The 22,994-nt window shown below is 41.7% G+C and overlaps 2 protein-coding genes across 3 annotated transcripts in view; both read left to right on the forward strand.

The window, feature by feature from the left end:
* The window catches only part of RCOR1 (REST corepressor 1), a 38,885-nt gene extending 26,321 nt beyond the window's left edge, over positions 1-12,564 (forward strand). Inside the window, exons 8-13 of one of the 2 annotated variants that reach the window (XM_075844262.1) lie at positions 1,284-1,478; positions 2,303-2,380; positions 3,474-3,531; positions 3,896-4,125; positions 4,793-4,878; positions 8,927-12,564. In XM_075844262.1, coding sequence (XP_075700377.1) covers positions 1,284-1,478; positions 2,303-2,380; positions 3,474-3,531; positions 3,896-4,125; positions 4,793-4,831 — 600 coding nt within the window. In that variant the 3' untranslated portion in view covers positions 4,832-4,878; positions 8,927-12,564. Of the gene's footprint in view, positions 1-1,283; positions 1,479-2,302; positions 2,381-3,473; positions 3,532-3,895; positions 4,126-4,792 lie in introns of both variants that reach the window. The other variant, XM_075844260.1, reaches the window with a different exon arrangement.
* Positions 12,565-22,575: 10,011 nt separating this feature from the next.
* The window catches only part of TRAF3 (TNF receptor associated factor 3), a 101,225-nt gene continuing 100,806 nt past the window's right edge, over positions 22,576-22,994 (forward strand). The window contains exon 1 of the mRNA XM_075843621.1: positions 22,576-22,969. The gene's annotated coding sequence lies outside the window, so the exon portion shown is untranslated. The remainder of the gene's footprint in view (positions 22,970-22,994) is intronic.

Here is a 22,994-nt window from a genome sequence, read left to right on the forward strand (position 1 = left end):
ACAGATCCTCTATACTACACCACACAGGAGAGCTGACAGATCCTCTATACTACACCGCACAGGAGAGCTGACAGATCCTCTATACTACACCGCACAGGAGAGCCGACAGCTCCTCTATACTACACCACACAGAAGAGCTGACAGATCCTATATACTACACCACACAGAAGAGCTGACAGATCCTATATACTACACCACACAGGAGAGCTGACAGATCCTATATACTACACCACACAGGAGAGCTGACAGCTCCTCTATACTACACCACACAGAAGAGCTGACAGATCCTCTATACTACACCGCACAGGAGAGCTGACAGCTCCTCGATACTACACTACACAGGAGAACTGACATATAATAGACCTCAATAATTTAATCAGTGTAGGTTCTCTATACTGTAGACACGTAGGCAGCCTCATAGTTACTATTTTAGGTGCAACTTTTTTTTGGGTAATTTTGAATCCAGAAATGGTATTACGAGTTCTTGGTTTGAATGAGGAAAATTAGTCTTTTGTGCTTAATTGTCAGTCGGCTTTTGTGTGCTAATGGTGAATATTCATCTCTCGCTGTTCTCTACATTCACCAGCTAAAATTGAGTTAGAGGATCAGTCGCTGCTGTAGAAGCTTATTATGCAGCAATCTGAAAATTGTGCAGTTCAGTAAAATTATGGGCATGATGATTGAAAACTCACTCCAGGATCAAATTTGTGCCCAGTGTTTACAAAATTGCAGGACTATCCAATATTATTCTTAGTTTTACTTAGTATGTTTTTTTCATTTTATATTTCCAACATGTGTTTTGCAGTCTGCTAATAAACTCCAGAGCTGCATTCACAATTCTGCTGGTTACGTCATTATTTCATTTCCTCATCATTTTCAGGATTTCTGCTTGCAGTCCGCAAAAGGGAGCATCCTTGTTTTCAGATAACCAGTCCGAACCATGCACTGTTCAGAGGTGCAATTATTTTCCCAGCCCTAAGCTTTGATTTATTGTGACGAGCTCTGCATCTGTGTGTGCAGCATGTTTTCGGCACTGATTTTGAGTCCCTGGATATTAACAAGAATTTTCTGTTCACTGACCGCAAGCAGAAATCTTGAAAATTGTGTGGAATTGAGACACAAAATATATTAGAAAGTTGCAAAGCATTACATTATATGATCATTAAGAGTTAAAATGACAAAAAAAAGTGTCTCTGGTTTTTAGGAGTCGCGTAGGTTAAAATGGTTTTCATTTCAGAAAATTGTACCTAATATAATGCGTTGTTTTTTTCACATGTGAACAGGAGCCAAAAAATGATACCATCCCTCATGTGAAGAGAGATAAACATCCATCACTAGCCAAGAACAGAGCGAAGAGGAAACCTCCCAAGGGAATGTTCCTTTCCCAGGAAGATGTTACAGCAGTTTCTGCAAACGCCAATGCCGCTTCCACGCTGCTGAAACAACTAGATATGGAACTAGTCTCCATAAAGAGGCAGGCGAGTACCAGGGACTGCAATAATCCTTAAAGGGGCTTTCCAGCTTTAAACATTGATAACCTAAACTAAGATACACCATCTGTGTGTGATTGGTGGGGCTCCGACCCCTGGAACACTTACTGATCAGCAGAACATAGGGGCTGCGGTACGTCAATGTGGTCCAAGAAACACCGTGATCGTAATCCTTTAAATGGCATGCCAGCTTTTAAAATTAATGGCCTATTCTTCGAGTAATGGCCCCTACGTTCTGCTGATCTTAGTGGCCCCAGGATCCGTCTCCCATCAATCACACATTAATGACCTGTTCTATAGATTGGCCATCAATGTTAACCCCTTGGCGCCGCAGACATATATATATTTTTAGTTCTTTTTTTATTTTCAGTTTTTTTTTTCTTTTCCAAAAGTCATAACTTTTTCAGTCGACATAGCCGTATGAGGGCTTATGTCTTGTGGGACGAGTCGTGTAATTTAATGTACTGGGAAATTGCAAAAAAAAAAAAAAATCTGTGTGTGGTGAAATGGGAAAAACCAGTAATTCCTCCATTGTTATTTGGATTTAGGGTGACTGAGGGACCCCTCTTCTTTCTAACGACTTAAATGCAGCGGTAGCTATAGACCGCGGCACCTAAGTAGTTAAGTCACTGGGCTGTTAAAGTAAAGTGAAAGCCCCGTGAGCCCGCTCCATACTCCCCCTCCCCCCTCCCTCTTAGCGGCCATGATGTAGGGTTACGGGGTCAAAAGTTTGTAAACCCATTTAGTAAAGTTAGTTATGGCCGTATCCTGTTAAAGATCAGTTTGATAAATGTATTCCATCTTCTCCTTAGATCCAAAATGTTAAGCAAACGAACAGCGCTCTTAAGGAGAAGCTACAGGGAGGAGTAGAAGAGTTCAGAATTCCTGAGGTAAGTACAGTTCCTACCCTTAATGGGGTGTTGTCCATTTTTTTTTAAAAAGCCCCTTTTTATTGGAAGGGTCCCCCAATAATATGCTGATCACATGTCTCATGGTAAGACCCTGAGTGGTCAGCTGTAATCTGCAGGGGAACTCACCAGCATGTGTTTGGTTCCCCTGCAGCTTTGCCACAAGGAAATGAGTCCTCCAGAGAGAGACACTCTTTGTAGCTGCTCTCCGCTCCGGGTAAGTGATGGAGGTCTCCAACGAGGACCCTCCAATGCAATTAAAGGGTATGTTCATACGGCCTATTTACGGACGTAATTCGGGCGTTTTTGCCCCGAATTACGTCCGAAAAATGCGGCTTGAAAGCGCTGACAAACATCTGCCCATTGAAAGCAATGGGCTGACGTTTGTCTGTTCACACGAGGCGTATATTTTCGCGCCGCTGTCAAATGACGGCGCGAAAATAGACTCACGCGTCAAAGAAGTGACCTGTCACTTCTTGGGGCGTAATTGGAGCCGTTATTCATGGACTCCAATGAATAGCAGCGCTAATTACATCCGTAATGGACGCGGCGTTCAAGCGCCTGCACATGCCGTTACGGCTGAAATTACGGGGATGTTTTCTCCTGAAAACATCCCCGTAATTTCAGCCGTTACGGACGCCCTCGTGTGAACATACCCTAACTCAGAATACATCTAAAGGTTTTTGGGTTTTCTTGTTGTTTTGGAGCCAAATTACATTTTAAGGCATTTAACGATCCTATGAAAATACTGATATGATTGTACTTTTCCTCTGATCCAATTTCCAATGTTTGTTTAATAAAGGTCTGCAACTTCTCTAATACATTTAATATACTTTGTCTTTTAATTCCTCAACTTTTTTTTGAACATTTCTACTTGCTGCCGGTGAATGGAAACGTTCTTTACGTGCACATCCAACTGACACAGGGGCAGAACATGTTTACAAGAGAGCTCTGTAACGAGCCCCGCACCTGTGTCAGTTGGACATATAATATATTATCTATATCATGTGTGTAGGTTAACCTCTGAAAAAAAAAAAATATATATATTTATTTTTTTTTGTATACATATATTTAGGTTGTTCAAAAGTTTAATGCTCGCTGGACAACAGAGGAACAACTTCTTGCCGTACAAGGTAGTAATACAGCGAACACGATCACGTTCTGAGAGTCCGGTTTCAACTATGTACTGTATATATGTTTTTCTCTTCTACGTACCATCCAGTCCATCTTAGAGGGATACCTTTAAACCTCTGGGACCTCCCAAAACCATAGTGTGTCCTTTTTATAGTAGTGCTGTCCTATTAATTGGCAGAGGGTTCCTTAGGTCCCTTACAGGCACTAGGGCCCAAATGAGACTGCAAGCTCTGCATCCCCTATAGCTACTCCACAGTATATGTGCAACTCCTAATGCATCATTCACCCACGTGTAACATTACCATCCCTGTAGATGATTTGCATTTGTTTCGGTTTCATACTTTTCCTCCTTGACCCCCCCAGCCATCCGAAAGTATGGGCGCGACTTCCAAGCAATCTCTGACGTGATTGGAAACAAATCTGTGGTTCAAGTGAAAAATTTCTTTGTGAATTACCGCCGCCGTTTCAACATTGACCAAGTTTTACAAGAATGGGAAGCAGAACATGGTAAAATCGAGGAGAATGGAGAATTAACGGACAAGGCAATGAAATTACCAGATACGGCTATTAAGATGTCAGACGAAGAAGAAGAGGTAAGACGGTCCCTGATTCACCGGTTAATATAAGCTGGCCGTTCAGTCAATAAAGGCTGACTTCATGAAGGACTACACGGCAATCATTGGGACAGCTGTGTAATACACAGACCTATAGGGTACTACCGAGCGAGAGCCCTTCTTATGTATTACTTCTGCTGATTTAGGGGGGTCTCAAGCAACTTCTTTCTATTACCCCTGTGTATCCTGATGGTCCCTATGGAAAAGGGTGGGAGTCTAAAGTTAATGTCCTCTTTTTTTAAGCCAGTTTTTACTGCTTTGGGGACCATAGAACCTCTTTAAAGGGAACCTGATGTCCCATAACCGCAGGCGCGTAATATAGCCGGTGCCCTGATGACCATAAACTATGTTTTACTCCAAAAGCGCTGCAGGGTTTTAGAGAATACATCGTTTTATTAAGTGCCTGACTCTGAGACGTGTCTGCTGGGCGGATCTCCTCTAGCTTCTCTCCGCTTGATTGACAGGACACTCCCTACTTGTATATAGGGAGCGACCTGTCAATCGGGCTGCCCGTGGGTAAGGCAGCAAGAACCTGCTGACAGATGCCCTTTAATATTATACAATCCTTATATAATCTGGGATTGCTGCTTCATTGATTTTATATATGTTAAATGATTTTTTTTTTCATGTATTTTTATACCTACAGGCTGCTCTTCTAGACGTCAGATTCACCCCGGCTTCATGAGACCAAGAACTGTTAGTGTTGACTACTTAATTATCCCCGAATTTCAGGTATTACAAGAACTCCGCCAACCACCCGCGTCATGCTTTGTGGACAAGCAGCTACTTACCAAAAAGGCAAATAACTTCCAGCCCTTTGAGATATCTGCCTTAATCATCTCCAGTTACTCCCCATACACACACATCCACACTCTGCTGCCACTCTTCTTGGCAAGGACGAAGACTAAACTATTCCAACATCTTCACCCCCTTTGGAACAATGTGACCTCCTTCCTCACCCTGTAAATAACTCACAACCCGTCCCCCCTACTGCACACCCCCCTGATTCTGAGACTTTCTCGGCTGCCTGATGACCATGGTCCCGGCTGTACAGATGCTGCATGCACAAACTTGTGTTCTTTGCTTTTTGGATGTTGTAAAATTAGTTTAGCATAAATGACGACCCCTCCTGTACACGGGGATTTCCTCCTTCCCTTCTTCTTTTATATATTTTTTTTTTTTTTTTTGGACAAAAACTTTGCAACTGATCGTCAGATCTTATTTTTAAGTTCTGTCTGGGCTGAGTCCTTTTTGGACGCACGTTTAATATATCCGCCATTCAGGGTTCTGGTTTCTGTCTCCGAGCCGGTTATACTTTTGACCATTGTTCGGTAGGGAGAAGAATGTGTTTGAATTTTCCCTAAATATTAGGGAATTTGTCAGTGTTTTTTTTTTTTTTCCCTCATCTTAGATTTTTATTTCTTTCAAATGTATTTTTTTATTTAAATAGATGCTTATTGTCCTAATACGAAATTCTCTTTTACACAAGCAAAATATTGTCCGTATATGAGAACGTATTTCCGCTGTCAACCTTTCACATTTTAAATCATGTCGAGTAACTGTGAAAGTACTCCAAACTTGAGTGACACCACATCCTATACTCCAGTCACACCCAGAGCTGCTTTCAAAACGCTGCTGTTGGATCTATGGAACAGACTGTGCTAAATTGATGCCCCTAATGAGAACTGTGACCTAATCTAGCTCAGGTCTAACAGTCTGTAGTAATAATAAATCAATAGGATTCCGAGTGCAGCTTTAGTTGGGAATGGAGCAGAAAACATCATGTATCTGAAAAGCAGAACAACATGGGTCATTATGCAAATAATCTGAACATCTATTGTATAGATCTAAACTGTGAAAGGTTGTAAAGTCTATCAGAAGTGGGGTTTTCCTTAAACTTCCTTACATTAAGAGACGTGCAATGTTCAGGTGATCCCTTGGCTTATGAACATGTAAATTTGATGTGGGTATGAGTTTAGCCTTTTTTTATTTTTTATTACATGTTTATAACTTTACAAAACCTCGAAGACCAATTTAATCGCCTTCGTATCTCCATAATACTATTTTAATACAATTTTTAATATTTTTTTTTTTTCTTGCTACATAATTTATTTCTCCTACAGATCATGTTTATTTAATCAGAGTTCCTTTTTTATTTGCATGCTTGTCTTATGTGCCTTTACATTTTACTACTGGCTAATGACCTGTATCAGAAGATATATTAAGGTGTCTTTTTCCTGTATTATGTGTGGCATTTTTTATTTTTTTTTATTTAGACTTTCTGGTTCAGAAAATTAATATATTTCATTTTTTTTTTTTTTATCTGTTAAATTGCATGTTGTATGCAAGCGCTCGAAACTTCATATTTATTTGACATTTCTGATTTTTGTATACTCTATGCAGGGATTTATTGCTGTATCTTACTGTTCAAGTAGATCGGTCAGGTCTCCTAGCTGACAATGGGTGGAAAAGTCCTATTTTCTCCTCTGACTCGAGAGTTTTTAAATTGGATCTGTAAAGTGTCTATCTCAGGGCAGCATAGAGTAGAAGAGGAGATGCTGATCTCGAGGATATATAGTTTGTTCTATGATTTTATTTATTTTTTATTTATTTTTAGTATTTTTATGTAAAAAGTATTTTAATTGCTGCCAGGTCTCATAGACCAAGCCTCGTGCTGCCCCGCCCACTAATAGAGAAGCCTGAGTGTCGTGCTGCCCCGCCCACTAATAGAGAAGCCTGAGTGTCGTGCTGCCCCGCCCACTAATAGAGAAGCCTGAGTGTCGTGCTGCCTCGCCCACTAATAGAGAAGCCTGAGTGTCGTGCTGCCCCGCCCACTAATAGAGAAGCCTGAGTGTCGTGCTGCCCCGCCCACTAATAGAGAAGCCTGAGTGTCGTGCTGCCCCACCCACTAATAGAGAAGCCTGAGTGTCGTGCTGCCCCGCCCACTAATAGAGAAGCCTGAGTGTCGTGCTGCCCCTCCCACTAATAGAGAAGCCTGAGTGTCGTGCTGCCTCTGCCCCGCCCACTAATAGAGAAGCCTGAGTGTCGGGCTACCCCGCCCATTAATAGAGAAGCCTGAGTGTCGTGCTGCCCCGCCCACTAATAGAGAAGCCTGAGTGTCGTGCTGCCCCGCCCACTAATAGAGAAGCCTGAGTGTCGTGCTGCCCCGCCCACTAATAGAGAAGCCTGAGTGTCGTGCTGCCCCACCCACTAATAGAGAAGCCTGAGTGTCGTGCTGCCCCGCCCACTAATAGAGAAGCCTGAGTGTCGTGCTGCCCCGCCCACTAATAGAGAAGCCTGAGTCCTGCTTTCTCCGCCCACACAGTTATTGTATATATGTAAAGCTCTCAAATGGAGACCAGCACATCTGTCAATCGCTGTGTGATGGGCGGGAGGAAGCAGGACTCACAGGCTTTTTTTAAATTAGTGGGCGGGGGAAGTTGGACTCACAGGCTTGGTCTATGAGACCTGTCAGCAGTTAAGCAGCTTTTTACATGGAAATACTGAATCAACTCATAGAAAAAATATATATCCCCGAACTCAGCGTCTCCCCCTCTATCCTATGCTGCCCTCAGATAGAGACCTGACAGATCCACTTTAAACTCTCAAGAGTCATATATTGGAAATTAGACTTTCCAACCATTGAGATCGTTGTCTGAGGGCCCTAGGCCCCATGCACACAACCATATTTTTCTTCCATAATTACAGACCCATTTGTTTCTACGGTGTACGGAAACACCTTTCTGTATTTTTACAGATGGAGGTCCGTTTCGTAGAGATGTCCTGTTCTTGTCCGTAATTACGGCACGGACTCCCCATAGAAGTCTATGGGCACTTGCTAGGCAATGCCAGGTTTGCAGCTGTTGCACATTTGTGGTTTCCTTGTTTTTGCTGATCCGTATAGACGGATGCACTACGGACCGCATTTGCGGATACCGTTCCGTATATACGGATACGTTTCAAATGATAACAGATCCGTATTTATGGACCGTATTTGCAGATGGATGAAAACCTGGTCGTGTGCATGGGGCCTAATAGAGTTGTTACCAGCTGGTGTTGCACTGTTTTCTCCTGCTGGGCTTTTAGCTGCCAGATCTCCTCACTACTTGCACACTTTTTTGTTTTATGGAGCCCTGGTTTGCAAATCCTAATATTTTTGGTCACATCGGAAAATCAGGTAATTCTTTTTAAGACCCTAAAATGCCGACTTCTGGGATCTTGCTGGTTTTCAAGATGTAAAGACTACTCTTTAAAGGGTACCACCAAATAATTCTATGAGGCCCATCACTACGCTCTATAGCCTGGGATTGGGCTAGGGAAAGTATATTAGGTGATAGTCTTAAAATATTAAAGAATATTAAGTACCTCCAAACTTCAGGTACACCTAAAAATGAGAAAAAGTAATAATGTTTGGACTCTGCACTAATAAAAAACCTTCTTTACACCCAGAGGCTTTAAACCTGGTGTTAAAAGGAGGGAGCATCAGCCTCTGAATGTAAACCGAAATGCTCACATTTACTGACAGCAAGCAGAGATTTTGTCAATGTGAGAAATTCAAGCCCAGTATACATTAGAAAGTTGCAGAACTGTAATGAATGTGACCAGCAAGGGGGAGATTTGCATCCTGGGAGTAATCAACCTTTTTCTACATGATATATTGTATGTAGTGAACTGGTTTTTATAATTTTTTTGTTATAATAAAAAGAATAGTTGCACAGAAAAAACAACTTCAGTCATGTAGAGTATTTTACATTTTGATTTTCTTCCTTTCTAACACCAGATAGGGACGATGAGGAAGAATAGTTACCATTGTGTGGCGGGGTCGTAAGACTGACTCCCGGAATATATGTAAGTTCCTATTCGCATTAATTTCCGTGAAATGAGGGTCGGTGTAGTAATTCTCGCCTAATAATATATTCATCCAATTTGAATAATCTCCATGTGAATGTTTAAAATGAGATATTCCGTGAAAGCCGGAATCGTATTGGAGAAATATAATAAGTTATTGTGCAAAATATAGAATGAGCGTTCGGACGACCTAGAGATCGACAGAATGTTTAATGTTCGCAGCAATTCTTCACTTACTACAAGAATGTGAGATATGAGGAGGATAAACCCTATTGCAATCGTATTGTGCAGTTTTTCCGTAATTCTCTGCGCGTTTTCAGACTTTTTATTTTTATTATTATTTCTATGTATATAAATCTCATAGCCTATTTATTATTCCCTCCTGGCGGAGCAAGGTGCAAATATTTAATCAGATTGTCTACTACATTTTGGATGTGCCTGTTCCTTCCCTACAGCAGATCAAGTCATTTTTCATCATGACAAATCAACTCCCTGCAAAAAAAAAAAAAACGGCCTTAGGCTATGTTCACACGGGGTATTTTGCCGAGTTTTTTGACGCGGAAACCGCGTCGCAAAACTCGGCAGAAACGGCCCGAGAACGCCTCCCATTGATTTCAATGGGAGGCGTCGGCGTCTTTTTCCCGCGAGCAGTAAAACTGCCTCGCGGGAAAAAGAAGCGACATGCCCTATCTTCGGGCGCTTCTGCCTCTGACCTCCCATTGACTTCAATGGAAGGCAGGAGAAAGCGTATTGCCGCGAAAATCGGCGTGCAGGGAGAGGAATATCTGCCTCAAAGTTCCAAACGGAATTTTGAGGCAGATATTCCTCCCCCAAAATACTCCGTGTGAACATTAGCCTTAAAGTGCAAACATTGCAATTTTAAATTAATAAAAAATTTTTTTTTTTATAGTGGTTGAAACTTTTTCTCATGCAAAGCTCCAAATCCTAGACACAGACGTTATGAGGTAATCCAGGATTTCAAAATGCATGGCTTATCCACAGGATAGGCCATTGATATTAGATTGTTGGGGGTCACTCTCGCACTACTGCTGGCCAACTGTTTGAAGAGGCTGCAGCACTCGTACGAGCGCCACAGCCTCTTAATTTTTTACCCGTGGTTTCATTCCTGTTCGTACTCGATCACGCCGTTACTTTCGCAGCGGCTGTGCAAGGTTTTGCAGCGCTGTCCAATTAAAGGGTAGGCCATCTAATTTGAAATCCTTGATAACCCCTTTAAACCATACAATTCTGACTGCCTGCAGTCACCACTAGGGGGAGCCTACTGCATACTGTTTTGAGTTCAATATAAAAACAGTACGCAGTAAGCTCCCTCTGGTGGTGGCTGCAGGGAGCCAGAGTTTTAAAAACTTTTGACATGTCAGAGCTCAGACCCCCCCCATTGATCAAAACTTCTGAGACCCCCACCGATTACTAAAACAAAGTGGCAGAAGCGCTTGGGTGAGCGATGTGCCACTAAGTTTTTGATCAACTTTCCTCGGAAAGCTGAGCAAGCGGTGTATGGGCTCATAGACTTTCTACTGATGCCAGTAAAGCCAGTCAGAAACTTAGTGGCACAACACTCACCCAAGCGCTTCTGCCGCTGCGTTTTTAGCGATCAGTGGGGGTCTCCGTGCTCAACCCCACCGATCAAAACTTCTGACATGTCAAAAGTTTTGTTTTTTTTAAAGTTTAGTTACGCTTTAACTCTGCAGGAGATTTGGACCTTTGTATCATAAGAATGGAGCTCATACTACTGTAAATATATATTATGAAATGACTGAACACCCTTTTTAGGTAGATTCAGTGCGAAGGGGGAAATTTATTTTAAGGGGGAAACTGCCTGCAAAAGTGACCACCTTTTTTAGTATGTCCTAGAGACACAACAGGAGATCACATTTGAGGGGTCAGTGAGCTCGGACCCCACTGATTTACTAAACAGTAGCGTTCCCCTTCTCTTTCAGCGTCCTGTTCACGCCATTCAAGTCAATGAGAATCCGTTTAGGATGTTTATTGATTTAAAGGAACGGTAATCTCCGAGCCGAGCCCTCTTATCAGTGGTGATCCGAGCTCACACTCCACCAATGGGATCTATGACCTACCAGAAGATCATTTTTGGCTGCATCACCCCTTTAAGTTAGTAGAGTTCCTTGGGTTTCAGTGTGCCCCCTTTTTTTTGCCCCAAATAAGTCTTACACCGCAGATTTTGTGACTGGGAGTATTAGATCTTCAGAGTCTGATTGTCATTCGAGCACTTTAAGTTGTTGTCTTTGATCAATTAAAATTTGACTTCCAAGACAACGGAGAACAAATTTGTCAGAGCTTTTTCTGCTCGGAGCTTGAACCGTTCTATTTGACACTTTCAGAATAATGAATCTTTAAAGCGTAGCTTTGCTTTTGAACATCGTTTTGCAGTTTTACGTCTACACAGTGTTCAGTAACTAGCAAATGCGTTGCTTTGACTTCCCTTGTACTGATTTGGGAGTAATATACTCTAGTCACATCCAAAGCTGCATTCAGAATCCTGTCTGGTTCAATTTCAGCACACATTACTGACCATTTCGCTTCTTTGAGGGACTACTACACTCTGATACAGTACATTGTAATAAATGTTGTGGATTTTTTTTTAGTGCGGACTGGTACAGTGGCTGGTGTAAGCCCTGTATATCTCTGTCCAGTGCACCACAGCAAAACATGACCTGTGCAGTTACTGATAAAGCAGGGGGCAGCAGGGAGATGTAAAATTACGCACTCTTGAGAACGAAGAGGAACCTTTGCATTCTGAATGCAGCTCTCGGTATGACTGGAGTATAAAACCTGATGCAACTCCAGGCAAGTTAAGTAAATGAAAGTATTTGCAAAGCAGCTGGGTGATTTATATTGTAAAATGATCATCAAAATCCAGGGCTACGCTTTAGGAGTCATGTCCTGCAGCCCCTGGAAATACTCATTCATTCTTATAACGCATCGATTGAATTCCTATAGGAAGCAAAGCACAATAGCCGTTTGGCTTCGGAAGACAGGAGGTAAGCTTAGGACCCGGGGTATACTATTTTTGGCCAGAACGGTGTGGCCGACTTCCTACTCCCAGTCATTCTCTTGCAAAGGATGAGGGGGGTTGTACTTCTGTTGCAGCGACTCCTCATGCAAAGCGCTGCCTTCTCCTGGCGTAGACTATGCATGTTGTATAATAGGTTGTTTACATATTTTACGTTTATACTGGAGTGTATGACGAGTCCATTAAACCGTTGTTACCGGATGCTTACGATCTGCTACGCATTGACTGGATAAGAACAACATGCAATACTTGTAAGAAAAGAATAAAAATAGACGTGTAAAATACAGAACTAGATCCACAAAGGGTTAAACATGGTGTGTTGTGTTAGACGTGATGTCAGTAAACTTGTCGTGGTTTTGTTTCTTTTCTTTACCTTTTTATTGTGAGATGAATGTCCATTACTTACCAGGCCTGCTTAGTCACTGGCTGTTTGTTTTTTTTATTATATATTTGGTTTATTTTTTACTTTTAACATTTTACTGTAAAAAAAAGTGTGAGCTGACTTTATTTGTGATCTTACATAATTAAATATATTCTTTATACATGAATACGTTTTCCATTTTTATGTCTTAAGTAAGAGAGAGCACGAAATCTAAATTGCTTGTTCTTATAGAGTAACTCTATATAAATAGTTGTCGATTTTTTAAAGATACATTACTTATCCTGTACTGATCCTGAGTTATATCCTGTATTATACTCCAGAGCTGCACTCACTATTCTGCTGGTGATGTCACTGTGTACATACATTACATTACTTATCCTTTACTGATCCTGAGTTACATCCTGTATTATACTCCAGAGCTGCACTCACTATTCTGCTGGTGGAGTCACTGTGTACATACATTACATTACTTATCCTGTACTGATCCTGAGTTATATCCTGTATTATACTCCAGAGCTGCACTCACTATTCTGCTGGTGGAGTCACTGTATACATACATTACACTACTTACCCTGTACTGATCCTGAGTTACCTCCTGTATTATACTCCAGAGCTGCATTCACTATTCTGCTGCTGGAGTCACTGTGTACATACATTACATTACTTATCCTGTACTGATCCTGAGTTACATCCTGTATTATACTCCAGAGCTGCACTCACTATTCTGCTGGTGGAGTCACTGTGTACATACATTACATTACTTATCCTGTACTGATCCTGAGTTATATCCTGTATTATACTCCAGAGCTGCACTCACTATTCTGCTGGTGGAGACACTGTACATACATTACATTACTTATCCTGCACTGATTCTGAGTTACATCCTGTATTATACACCAGAGCTGCACTCACTATTCTGCTGGTGGAGTCACGGTGTACATACATTACATTACTTATCCTGTACTGATCCTGAGTTATATCCTGTATTATACTCCAGAGCAGCACTCACTATTCTGCTGGTGGAGTCACTGTTCACATACATTACATTACTTATCCTGTACTGATACGGAGTTATATCCTGTATTATACTCCAGAGCTGCATTCACTATTCTGCTGGTGGAGTCACTGTGTACATACATTACATTACTTATCCTGTACTGATCCTGAGTTACATCCTGTATTATACTGCAGAGCTCCACTCACTATTCTGCTGGTGGAGTCACTGTGTACATACATTACATTACTTATCCTGTACTGATCCTGAGTTACATCCTGTATTATACTCCAGAGCTGCACTCACTATTCTGCTGGTGGAGTCACTGTGTACATACATTACATTACTTATCCTGTACTGATCCTGAGTTACATCCTGTATTATACTCCAGAGCTGCACTCACTATTCTGCTGGTGGAGTCACTGTGTACATACATTACATTACTTATCCTGTACTGATCCTGTGTTATACTTTAGAGCTGTATTCACTATTCTGTTCGAAACACAATATTGCTTTTTTCCAGAAACAGTGACTCACCTGCCCAGAGGTTGCGTGTGGTATTGCAGCTCCGCTCCATTAAAGGGGTTGTCAAGTGATAAGAAATTGACGGCCTGTCCTCGGGACAGGCCATAAACATCTGATCAGTAGAGGTCCGACTCCCAGCCACCCCCAACTAGCTGGTTTAAAGGGGCCATGGCCCTCATACAAGCGCTGCTTCCCCTTCCTTATCTGCTTGTACTATGAATGGCCCACCGATCAGACGTGGATGGCTTATCCTGAGGACAGGCCATCAATTTATTATGACTGGACAATCCCTTTTTAATGGGCTTTTCCAAATTTTTGTTTTTTATGTAAGCACTGATTGTAAACTCTCCTCCACATCCAAGCTTTAACTGACAATTTCAAGTGCCCCCATTCTCGACGCTCCTCGGCACGTAATAAGTGGCGTAACGTTTTCTACATACTTCAGTGACCTATACAAATCACAGGCTAGAAGCCGATATTACTAGCCCAGTATGTGGCACGTCTATAGTGATGTATCGGTCGTGTCTACTATCACAGCGGGTACAATGCATGCACGGCAGGCTAAGCTGCAATTCCACACACTACCTGTGGACAGGTTTGGTGCTGTTTTTGAAAGAAAGCAATAGTCCCTCTGCCATATAAGAAGACATCAGTATTATAAATGGTTCTTGGTAGGTGGGGGGCCTGTAACAAAATGTATGTTCCATCAGGAGACTTATGTCAGTTGAGCTCAGCCATAAAGTAAGTAGCTGCCGGTTCTCCAGGTTATTTCCATTGTCTTCCTCGCTTCTAAGAACATCTGCTGTATTCTCGGATCCTGTTATCTTTACATGAAAACCTCCCTTCTTTACACTGCATGCTGCATCCAGAAAGTTGGAGAATGATGCAAAACAGAAACCAGATTCTTATTACAAGGTAACTTCTTGTAAAACTTTAGTAGTATTATTTATAAATGAGTATTCCAGCAATAACAGTAATTGCAGTCCAGTACTGCAACATTATAACCATCTGAATGAGACCAAATAAAATAAGTTACACTAGCAGATTTTGGGCTGTATTTCTGATGGTTGTCTACCCTTCCTGAAGTCTGTTCTGGGGTCATATGGATATGTTTTATGTAAAGCCATTAAGCCTGCACGTACAAAACATTAAATGTACCCCTAATTTTAGCCATTTTTAGTAACCTGCAGCTTCGAGGACTTCTTTTGTGGCACCCTCTAGTGTTGAAGAGTGAGTATTGCTATTTTTGAAGTTCATTTATCTGTAGGTTGCCATGGGGATCCAATTAACCTCAGATCCAAATACTTTCTCTGCCGTTTAGAGCAGTTGACATCCTAGAATGAATATGAAGGAAAAAAAAGCTACAAGGCGGATGGATCTATAGCCTGGTGCACATCACCAAAACATGAGCATTTTTATACAGCGTGCGTGTGTACATAAAGGCTGCTTCAATGAGGGTGCAACTTTTTATCCCACAAAAGAAAAAAAGGGTTCAACTCCTCACAATATTTTGGAAGAGCGACCCTTAAATGGCATGTTGCGGTAATGAGGGGGTCCCTCAGTCGAGAACCTCCTATACTGATTTAATATAGATCAATTGAGACGTGCAACTATTAGGAGTATAGATCCCTATGATGCGGTTAGTACGGGTCAGGACTTGCGGCCGTAATATGGTCATCTGAATAAGGCTTAAGCCTTATTCACACTGCAGATTTGGTGCAGTTTTTTTAATGCAGTTCTTGAAGCTACAACTTGAAGTGCATTGTAAAGGGAGGGGGGAGTATATAGGAACAATTCTATTTCTTTTTTTAATTCACTCCTGGTTGTGGCTTAAAAAAACGGCACTGTGTGAATACACCCATACAGAGACCCGACAGACGCAACGTCACTATCATCTCTGAGTGAAGTGTTGTTTTTTTTATTTATATTTAACGATGTTCTGCTTGCTTTCAATGAATGTGAGCATTCTTAATCACATCAAGGCCCTTAAAAAAAATACAAAAACATGCAGATTTTTTTTTTTTTTGTACTTCCTCTAATAGCTGCAGATCCAGACAATCCTGTAAGCTAAACACTCCCTGGACTTCAGACTGATACATTTTATCTGCACGGATACATTGTAGCGAACCATCGGGAAAGGAAAAAGATTTCTGCTGCTGATTTTGCTCACAGAGGATAGTCTAGACAGGATACAATTGCAACAAACCCCCAGCTGTGATATGTATTTGGTCAGAACAAATTTTAAACCTGGATGTAAACCAGAACGTACCATTCACTGACAGCAAGCAGAGGTCTTGAAAATGCTGAGGAATTTCAACACACCGTATATTAGAGAGTTGCAGAACTTTTCAGTCTACAAGGATTAAGTTTTATTTACATAAAACTGGAAAATCACTCGAAGGCCTAGTTCACACAGTTTTTTGCAGGCAGATTTTGACATTTCCGGCAGAACACGTGCTGCGTTTTTTGTCGATTGAGCGACGTGGACAAAAACCGCCACAAATAACCACCTCCTATTGGTCGGACATGGAAATGCATGAAGAAAGGACATAACGCTTTTCTTTGAAATCAATGGAGACTATTTCGGATGTCTTGGCGAGATTTCCACGTCAAAAACAGCGCCAGAAAACTCTGTGTGAACTCCCCCAATGTTTTGTTCTTTCCTGATCCAGGAGATCTTTCTGGTTCATTCATTTGTTCTATATTCTGTTCTTTTGCTGTTTTTGTAAATGTTCCATTACCAAGAAAAAAAAAACAAGAATTAACCACTTATCTCTTCCATTTACTAATGAAGAGCGAGCGTTACAACGTGTTCCCTCTGCCGGTAATTAGCGCTATAAAATCTGCAGCGATGACAAGATAACAGGTAGCCCCAAAGACTCATGGGAAAAAAAGGTTTAAATGTGGAGTCTGTATATCGCGGTCCTCCTCTCAGCGGGGTTATACATTGTAAACAAGCCCTGTAAATACTGATCCCTCCATCGGTTTCAGTCGGGCTTCTTATCTGTTCCTGGGAAAGCGGTGTGACAACTAACATGGCCACCATCACAGCTCTTAAAGGGGGTTGTGCAGGCTGGGGGCTGTTTTGATACCAATGACCTATCCAGAGGATAGGTCATCAGTACATGATCGGTGGGGGTCGTAAGCTATGTAGGGTCGGTGCCGGAAGCAGATGGCTCCGCTGTATAGCGGCCGTGCTGGGTTACTGCAGCTCTGCTCAAAGTCACTTGAATACTGCAGCATGGCCCGCTACACAGTGGTGGGAGCCATCTGCCTGGGTCTGGGTGTCTGACCCCCACCAATCGTGTACTGATAACTTATCCAGTGGATAAGTCATTAGTATAAAAAAAAAAAAACAGCCCCCTTCCTGGACAACCCCTTGAGGGTATGTTCACGCGGCTTATTTTCTGCCGTTTTTCGGGCTGTAAATGTCCCGGAAAACGGCTGAAAAATCGGAAGCAGAATGCCCACAAACATCTGCCTGTTGATTTCAATGGGAAAAAACGGCGTTCTGTTAGGCCGTTTTTCAAAACACCCGCGAAAAAGAAGTGCATGTCACTTCTTCAACCGTTTTTTGGAGCTGTTTTTCATACTCTATAGAAAAACAGCTCCAAAAACGGCCGTAAAAAACAGCGATAATCGCGGGTGGCTTAAAAAACGTATTTATGTTTCATCATACCCTATCCTTTTCTCTTGTGTAAGATAAGACCACTCTTGCAGTGACTTTGTTCTGGAGTCTCCATTTATAAAAACATGCAGCGAGTGTGAATGTATATAGGGGAGTCCGGTGAAGTCGGCGTCGGCCCTATGAGTGTTTACCTGACCGCTATATAAAGCGAATGAACGCCCTTATGGTGCAGTCGCACGCAGAAGAGTTTGTTGTTGAAATTTCTATGACTGATGAATGGAATTTATTTTCAGAGAGGGGGTGTTATTGCAGCAGGAGCTTGGGTTTCTGCAATAAAAGCTGCCGCTTGTGACTGTACCCTGGTCCGGAGCGCACACGCCGTTTTGGTGCATTTATTTAGGCAAACGCAGGAGTGGACACAAAAGAAATTAGATTCATCAGTCTCTTCTTTTATACCTCCCTTTTGCATCCACTTCAAAAACTGCATCAAAACTGTGTGTGAGCTCGGCCTTACGGTGGTTCCTTCCTTATTACCTAGTGGTGCAGCAATACTGGAGTGAATTTTTACTTTCAAAAATGTTGCTTAGTAATTTCAGTAAAAGCTGTAATTGCAACATATTAAGTCAACAAACCCCGATATAACGAGGATACTGCTGGACAGAACTTTTTATCATTTAGGCCAACGCTCGCAAGCGATATGCAGTGAACTTGCGGCATTACCGTGACCCAAAAGCAACTTCAGGGTTTCCCTAGGGGGGAAAAAAAAAAATGGTTACAAGGTCGCTTGCAACTTTCTTTCTCATAGGGAAACATTCGAGTCGCTTGGGAGTCGCGGTAATGTTGTGAGTCTGTGCCGCTGTGGAGCCCTACCATTTACAGAAGAGGATAACTCAGGAACTTTTATGGGAAAATACAACTCCAAGGCTGTAGTTGTTGGAGTACGCTAGGAGTTTGTCTGCCGACAGCTGCAGTAATAGGCACAGCTGTATGTACTGGTGAGTCGCTGTACTTGGATAAACCGTAAAGGGGCCTTCGTCCCAGGGGATGGACCGCCCCCCCCCCTTTTAAACATTGATGACAATCTGACGTCTATATGCATTAAGGGAGTATATCTGGAAAGAGTTCAGCGACCCCCCCCTGTAATACCCTAATATAAAGTGTTGATCAATTGTGCCCTCGTCTAGCCGTGGGTCAGGCTCATACATATGACGGCACTTCTTAATGGTGAAGTAATAATGCGACATTCGATACGCTCTAATTTGTCTGCCATGCATGTGTGTAGAACCAGAGGTTCTGGATGGTACCATCACATGACTGGAAGAAAGTGACATCACATGGGCAAGCTTACTCACAGCCATATTGTTCACATACAGCCACAATGTTCTGCAGACCACACTTTAATTATTTACTATAATCTTAAAGGAGTGACTGTAAGAGGAAGGGGAAGATTCAGACTTGTAGGCTCTGTGACCAGGACACTGGTCCACATGACTGCTAATATGGCTGACAGGAAGTGGCTACTGCTTGTCAGAAGCTGAAGGCAGGATAAGTCGAACACAAGCTAAATTTTTTGGCAGTATGGGGCTCTTTAAAGAGGCTCTGTCACCAGATTATAAGTGCTCTAGCTCCTACATAATCTGATCGGCGTTGCAATGTAGATTACAGCAGTATTTTTTTATTTTGAAAAACTAAATTTTGAGCAAGTTATGAAAAATGTTAGATTTATGCTAATTAGTTTCTTAATAGACAACTGGGTGTGTTTTTACCTTTTTACAAAGTGGGCGTTGTAAAAAAGTGTATGACGCTGACCAATCAGTGACTAATCGGCGTCATACACTTCTCTCCATTCATGTCCATTTGTATTCACTGCACAGTGTGATCTCGCGAGATCACGCTGTGCTGTCATATACACCCACATTAACTTTACTGAAGTGTCTTGAGAGTGAATATACATCACCTCCAGCCAGGACGCGATGTCTATTCACACTCCTGACACTTCGTTAAAGTTTCTGTGGGACTTCTGCGAGATCACACTGTGCCGTGAGTAAGTCCCACAGTAACTTTACCGAAGTGTCGGGAGTGTGAATAGACATCGCGTCTTGGCTAGAGGTGATGTCTATTCACTTTCAAGACACTTCAGTAAAGTTAATGTGGGCGTGTTTGACAGCACAGTGTGATCTCGCGAGATCACATAGGGTGCTGTGAATACAAATGGACATGAATGGAGAGAAGTGTATGACTCTGGTCTCTGATTGGTCAGCGTCATACACTCCTCTGTACAACGCCCAGTTGGTAAAAAGGTAAACCTTCAAACAACCGACCCTTCCGTGGCATCGGAGAAAGTCGAGGACCTGTGGAAAGAGATCAATCAAGAGCCCTGCAGGAGGTCGCAGATGGCTTCCAACCTCAACCGGGTTTACGCACCCTGTCTATTAAGAAACAAATTCGCATAAATCTAAAATTGTTCATAACTTGTTCAAAATTGATAGTTTTTCAAAATAAAATCCACTGTTCTCTACATTACAGCGCCGATCACAATATGTAGGAGATAGGGCACTTATAATGTGGTGACAGAGCCTTTTAAGGCCAATTTTATACATTAAGAGTTTAGACGCATCAAAAGGTTTTTGGAAGCTTGGCAGAAACATAATTTAAAACCGCTATAGAGGCATTTATTACTGAAAACACGGTCTGCTGTGGGCCACGTTCACACATAGCTGCAGAGCTACACTACTACAACATGACTTGCAATTTTGTACTTTCTGTAATGATTGATTTTTTTTTCTAGAACATTGTAAAACCTTTGTGGCTTTTACGTTCTGTTTTTGCTGGTTTTATCTTTTTTAGCGTTTCCCTCATGGACTTCAATGGGGAATATATGGCGCACAGATGCCAGGGATAGGGCATATGGCAGCATGCAGCATGTCCTAGAAAATATAGGCAGTACAACACTTTCCAGAGATTTACCCCAAATTCTCTTCCTAATAATAAAAATTATTAGAGAATTACTAATAAACGCTCTTATTCTGGGTACAGATGAGTTTATAAATGGATTACAATCACGTTTGGTATTTGTTCTGTGCTAAAAACACTTGATTTAGACCAAGAAATAAAAAATCATTTTGAACATTTATCTTCCATGCTGTAAATATTCACCTTTAGAAAATGCTAAAATCTCCCTATTGGTCGTGTAGTCGTCATTGGTGGAGTCCAATCTTTAAGAGATTCTCTGACCAAAATACTTAATAAATATAGCGAACGCACCAGAAAATTCAGTCACTGAAAATAAGTGTATGTTCACACACAGCGGTTTCAGACGTAATTCGGGCGTTTTACACCTCGAATTCCGCCTGAAAAAACGGCTCCATTACGCCTCCAAACATCTGCCCACTGCTTTCAATGGGTTTTACGATGTTCTGTTCCCACGAGGTGTCATTTTACGCGTCGCTGTCAAAATACGGCGCGTAAAAAGAGGCCCGCGAAAAAGAAGTGCAGGTCACTTCTTGGGACGTTTTTGGAGCCGTTTTTCATTGACTCCATTGAAAAACCGCTCCAATAACGGACGTAAAATATGCAGCGAAAAACGCGAGTTGTTACAAAAACGTCTGAAAATCAGGAGCTGTTTTTCGCCTGAACAGCTCTGTATTTTCAGACGTTTCTAGTCTAGCGTGTGAACATACCCGAATTGTTTTTGTGAGCGCTCCTAGATTAAACAAGTCATATAATTTGCTGAAGTTTTGTTCGCAACTCCTTAACGTGTATACTTTTGCAACTAATTATTTATTTTTATCGCTCCAAAGCATTGGAAAAAAAAATTAAGCAACTTTACAAATTGTCTTGATTTAAAAAAAATCCTCTACCGTTTCATGTATACAGTACCTATGCAGACCTTTTGTGTTTCCACGTTTGCAGCCTACAAACTAGTCCTGTGTGTAGTCTGATCCTGTATTAAGGCCCTTTTACGCAAGCCAATTATCAGGCAAACGATCATTCCCGATCATTGCCCTGTGTAAGCAGGGCAACAGTCAGCCGATGACCGAGCAAACACTCGTTCATCTTCTGATCGTATCATTTATTCAGCAAGAAATGTCGTTGGCGGCTGTATTTTGGGGATCGTTAATCCCCATGCCTTAGCTCTTTGTAAAAGGAGCAAACGAGTGCCGATCAACTAGCTCTCTCGTTGATCGGCGCTTGTTTACGTGTCCTATGTCGGGCCGTGTAAGAGGACTCCATTTCGTCTGCCCCTCTTCTACTGCGTGTAGATTATCCAGAAGAGTGGGAAGTAACAGGAGACTGCAGGTTCTGACTGCACACAGTTTGCTTGTATTCTGTTGCCATGGAGACACACAGTTCTGCATAGGAGCTGAATACATAAAACAGTATATGATTTGAAATCAAGACTATTTGCAAAGCTGCTTGATTTATTTAAATTTTTTTATTTTTTTACCATTTTAGATGCATTGAAGTACTTAAGATGGTTGTATAAGTATACACACCCTATTCACTGGCCATTATGATGCATTAGGTTTGAGATTGACTTTTAGCAATATTAAGGCGAATAGTTTCTCCTAATTTTTTGTGTATGGGCAGCGGTTTAACTGCAAATCAGACCAAAAAAAAAAATGCACATCCCTATTTACACTTCTGAATGATTTTAACCATTTTAATATCCGCTCTTGCCGGTCGGATCTTAATCATTTTATTATTTGATCAGGCTGAGGATTTATTGAAATTGTTCATCTGACAAAAAAAAAACTGCATCTCTACCCAGCATTCCCCTCAGATGGATACTATATTAGACAATGTTGCATGCTATAGAATCCTACACTGGGTAAAGATACATTGTTGCATCTAAATTTAATTTGTATTTTTTTTTTTTTTCTGTCATCCATAGACTGCTGTGCAAAACTGCCCAGTCTGATCATTTTTTTTTTTTTCCTTCCTGGGCTCAACCATTATCCTTTGCAAAGGGGACGAGCTCTGCCTATACTCTCCTTTTCATTCTTTCAGGCGATCCTTTAAACAAGCAATACCCCTGTGCACTGGTGGCACCCAGCCGGAGTACAGCAGTGTATGGGTGCTATGCTGTCTGCTATAGGATCTGCATCTGCAGCATCTGTTCCTCCCCTGACCTCACCACTGCAATGGCCTCATTCCTACCAGCAGCCTGCAGATAACCTGCTACCATCTCCTATGCAACTAGTAGATTCCAGATGCCCACTTAGCCCATGCCAACCTGGTCACTTAGCTATATCACACCGCTTTGCTTGTAATTATCTTTTTAATTTGCATTATTAATTTTTATTTTGTATTTTTTTAATTTTATTTTACAATGGAATCCAGCGACCTGGTGCTAAGAGCCAGCACTGAATTCAGTAAAGTAAGGAAAAGGTAAGTCTGATCCTTCTATTTCCAA

Source organism: Rhinoderma darwinii, chromosome 12 (genome assembly GCF_050947455.1).
Source record: "Rhinoderma darwinii isolate aRhiDar2 chromosome 12, aRhiDar2.hap1, whole genome shotgun sequence".
Lineage (NCBI taxonomy): Eukaryota > Metazoa > Chordata > Amphibia > Anura > Rhinodermatidae > Rhinoderma > Rhinoderma darwinii.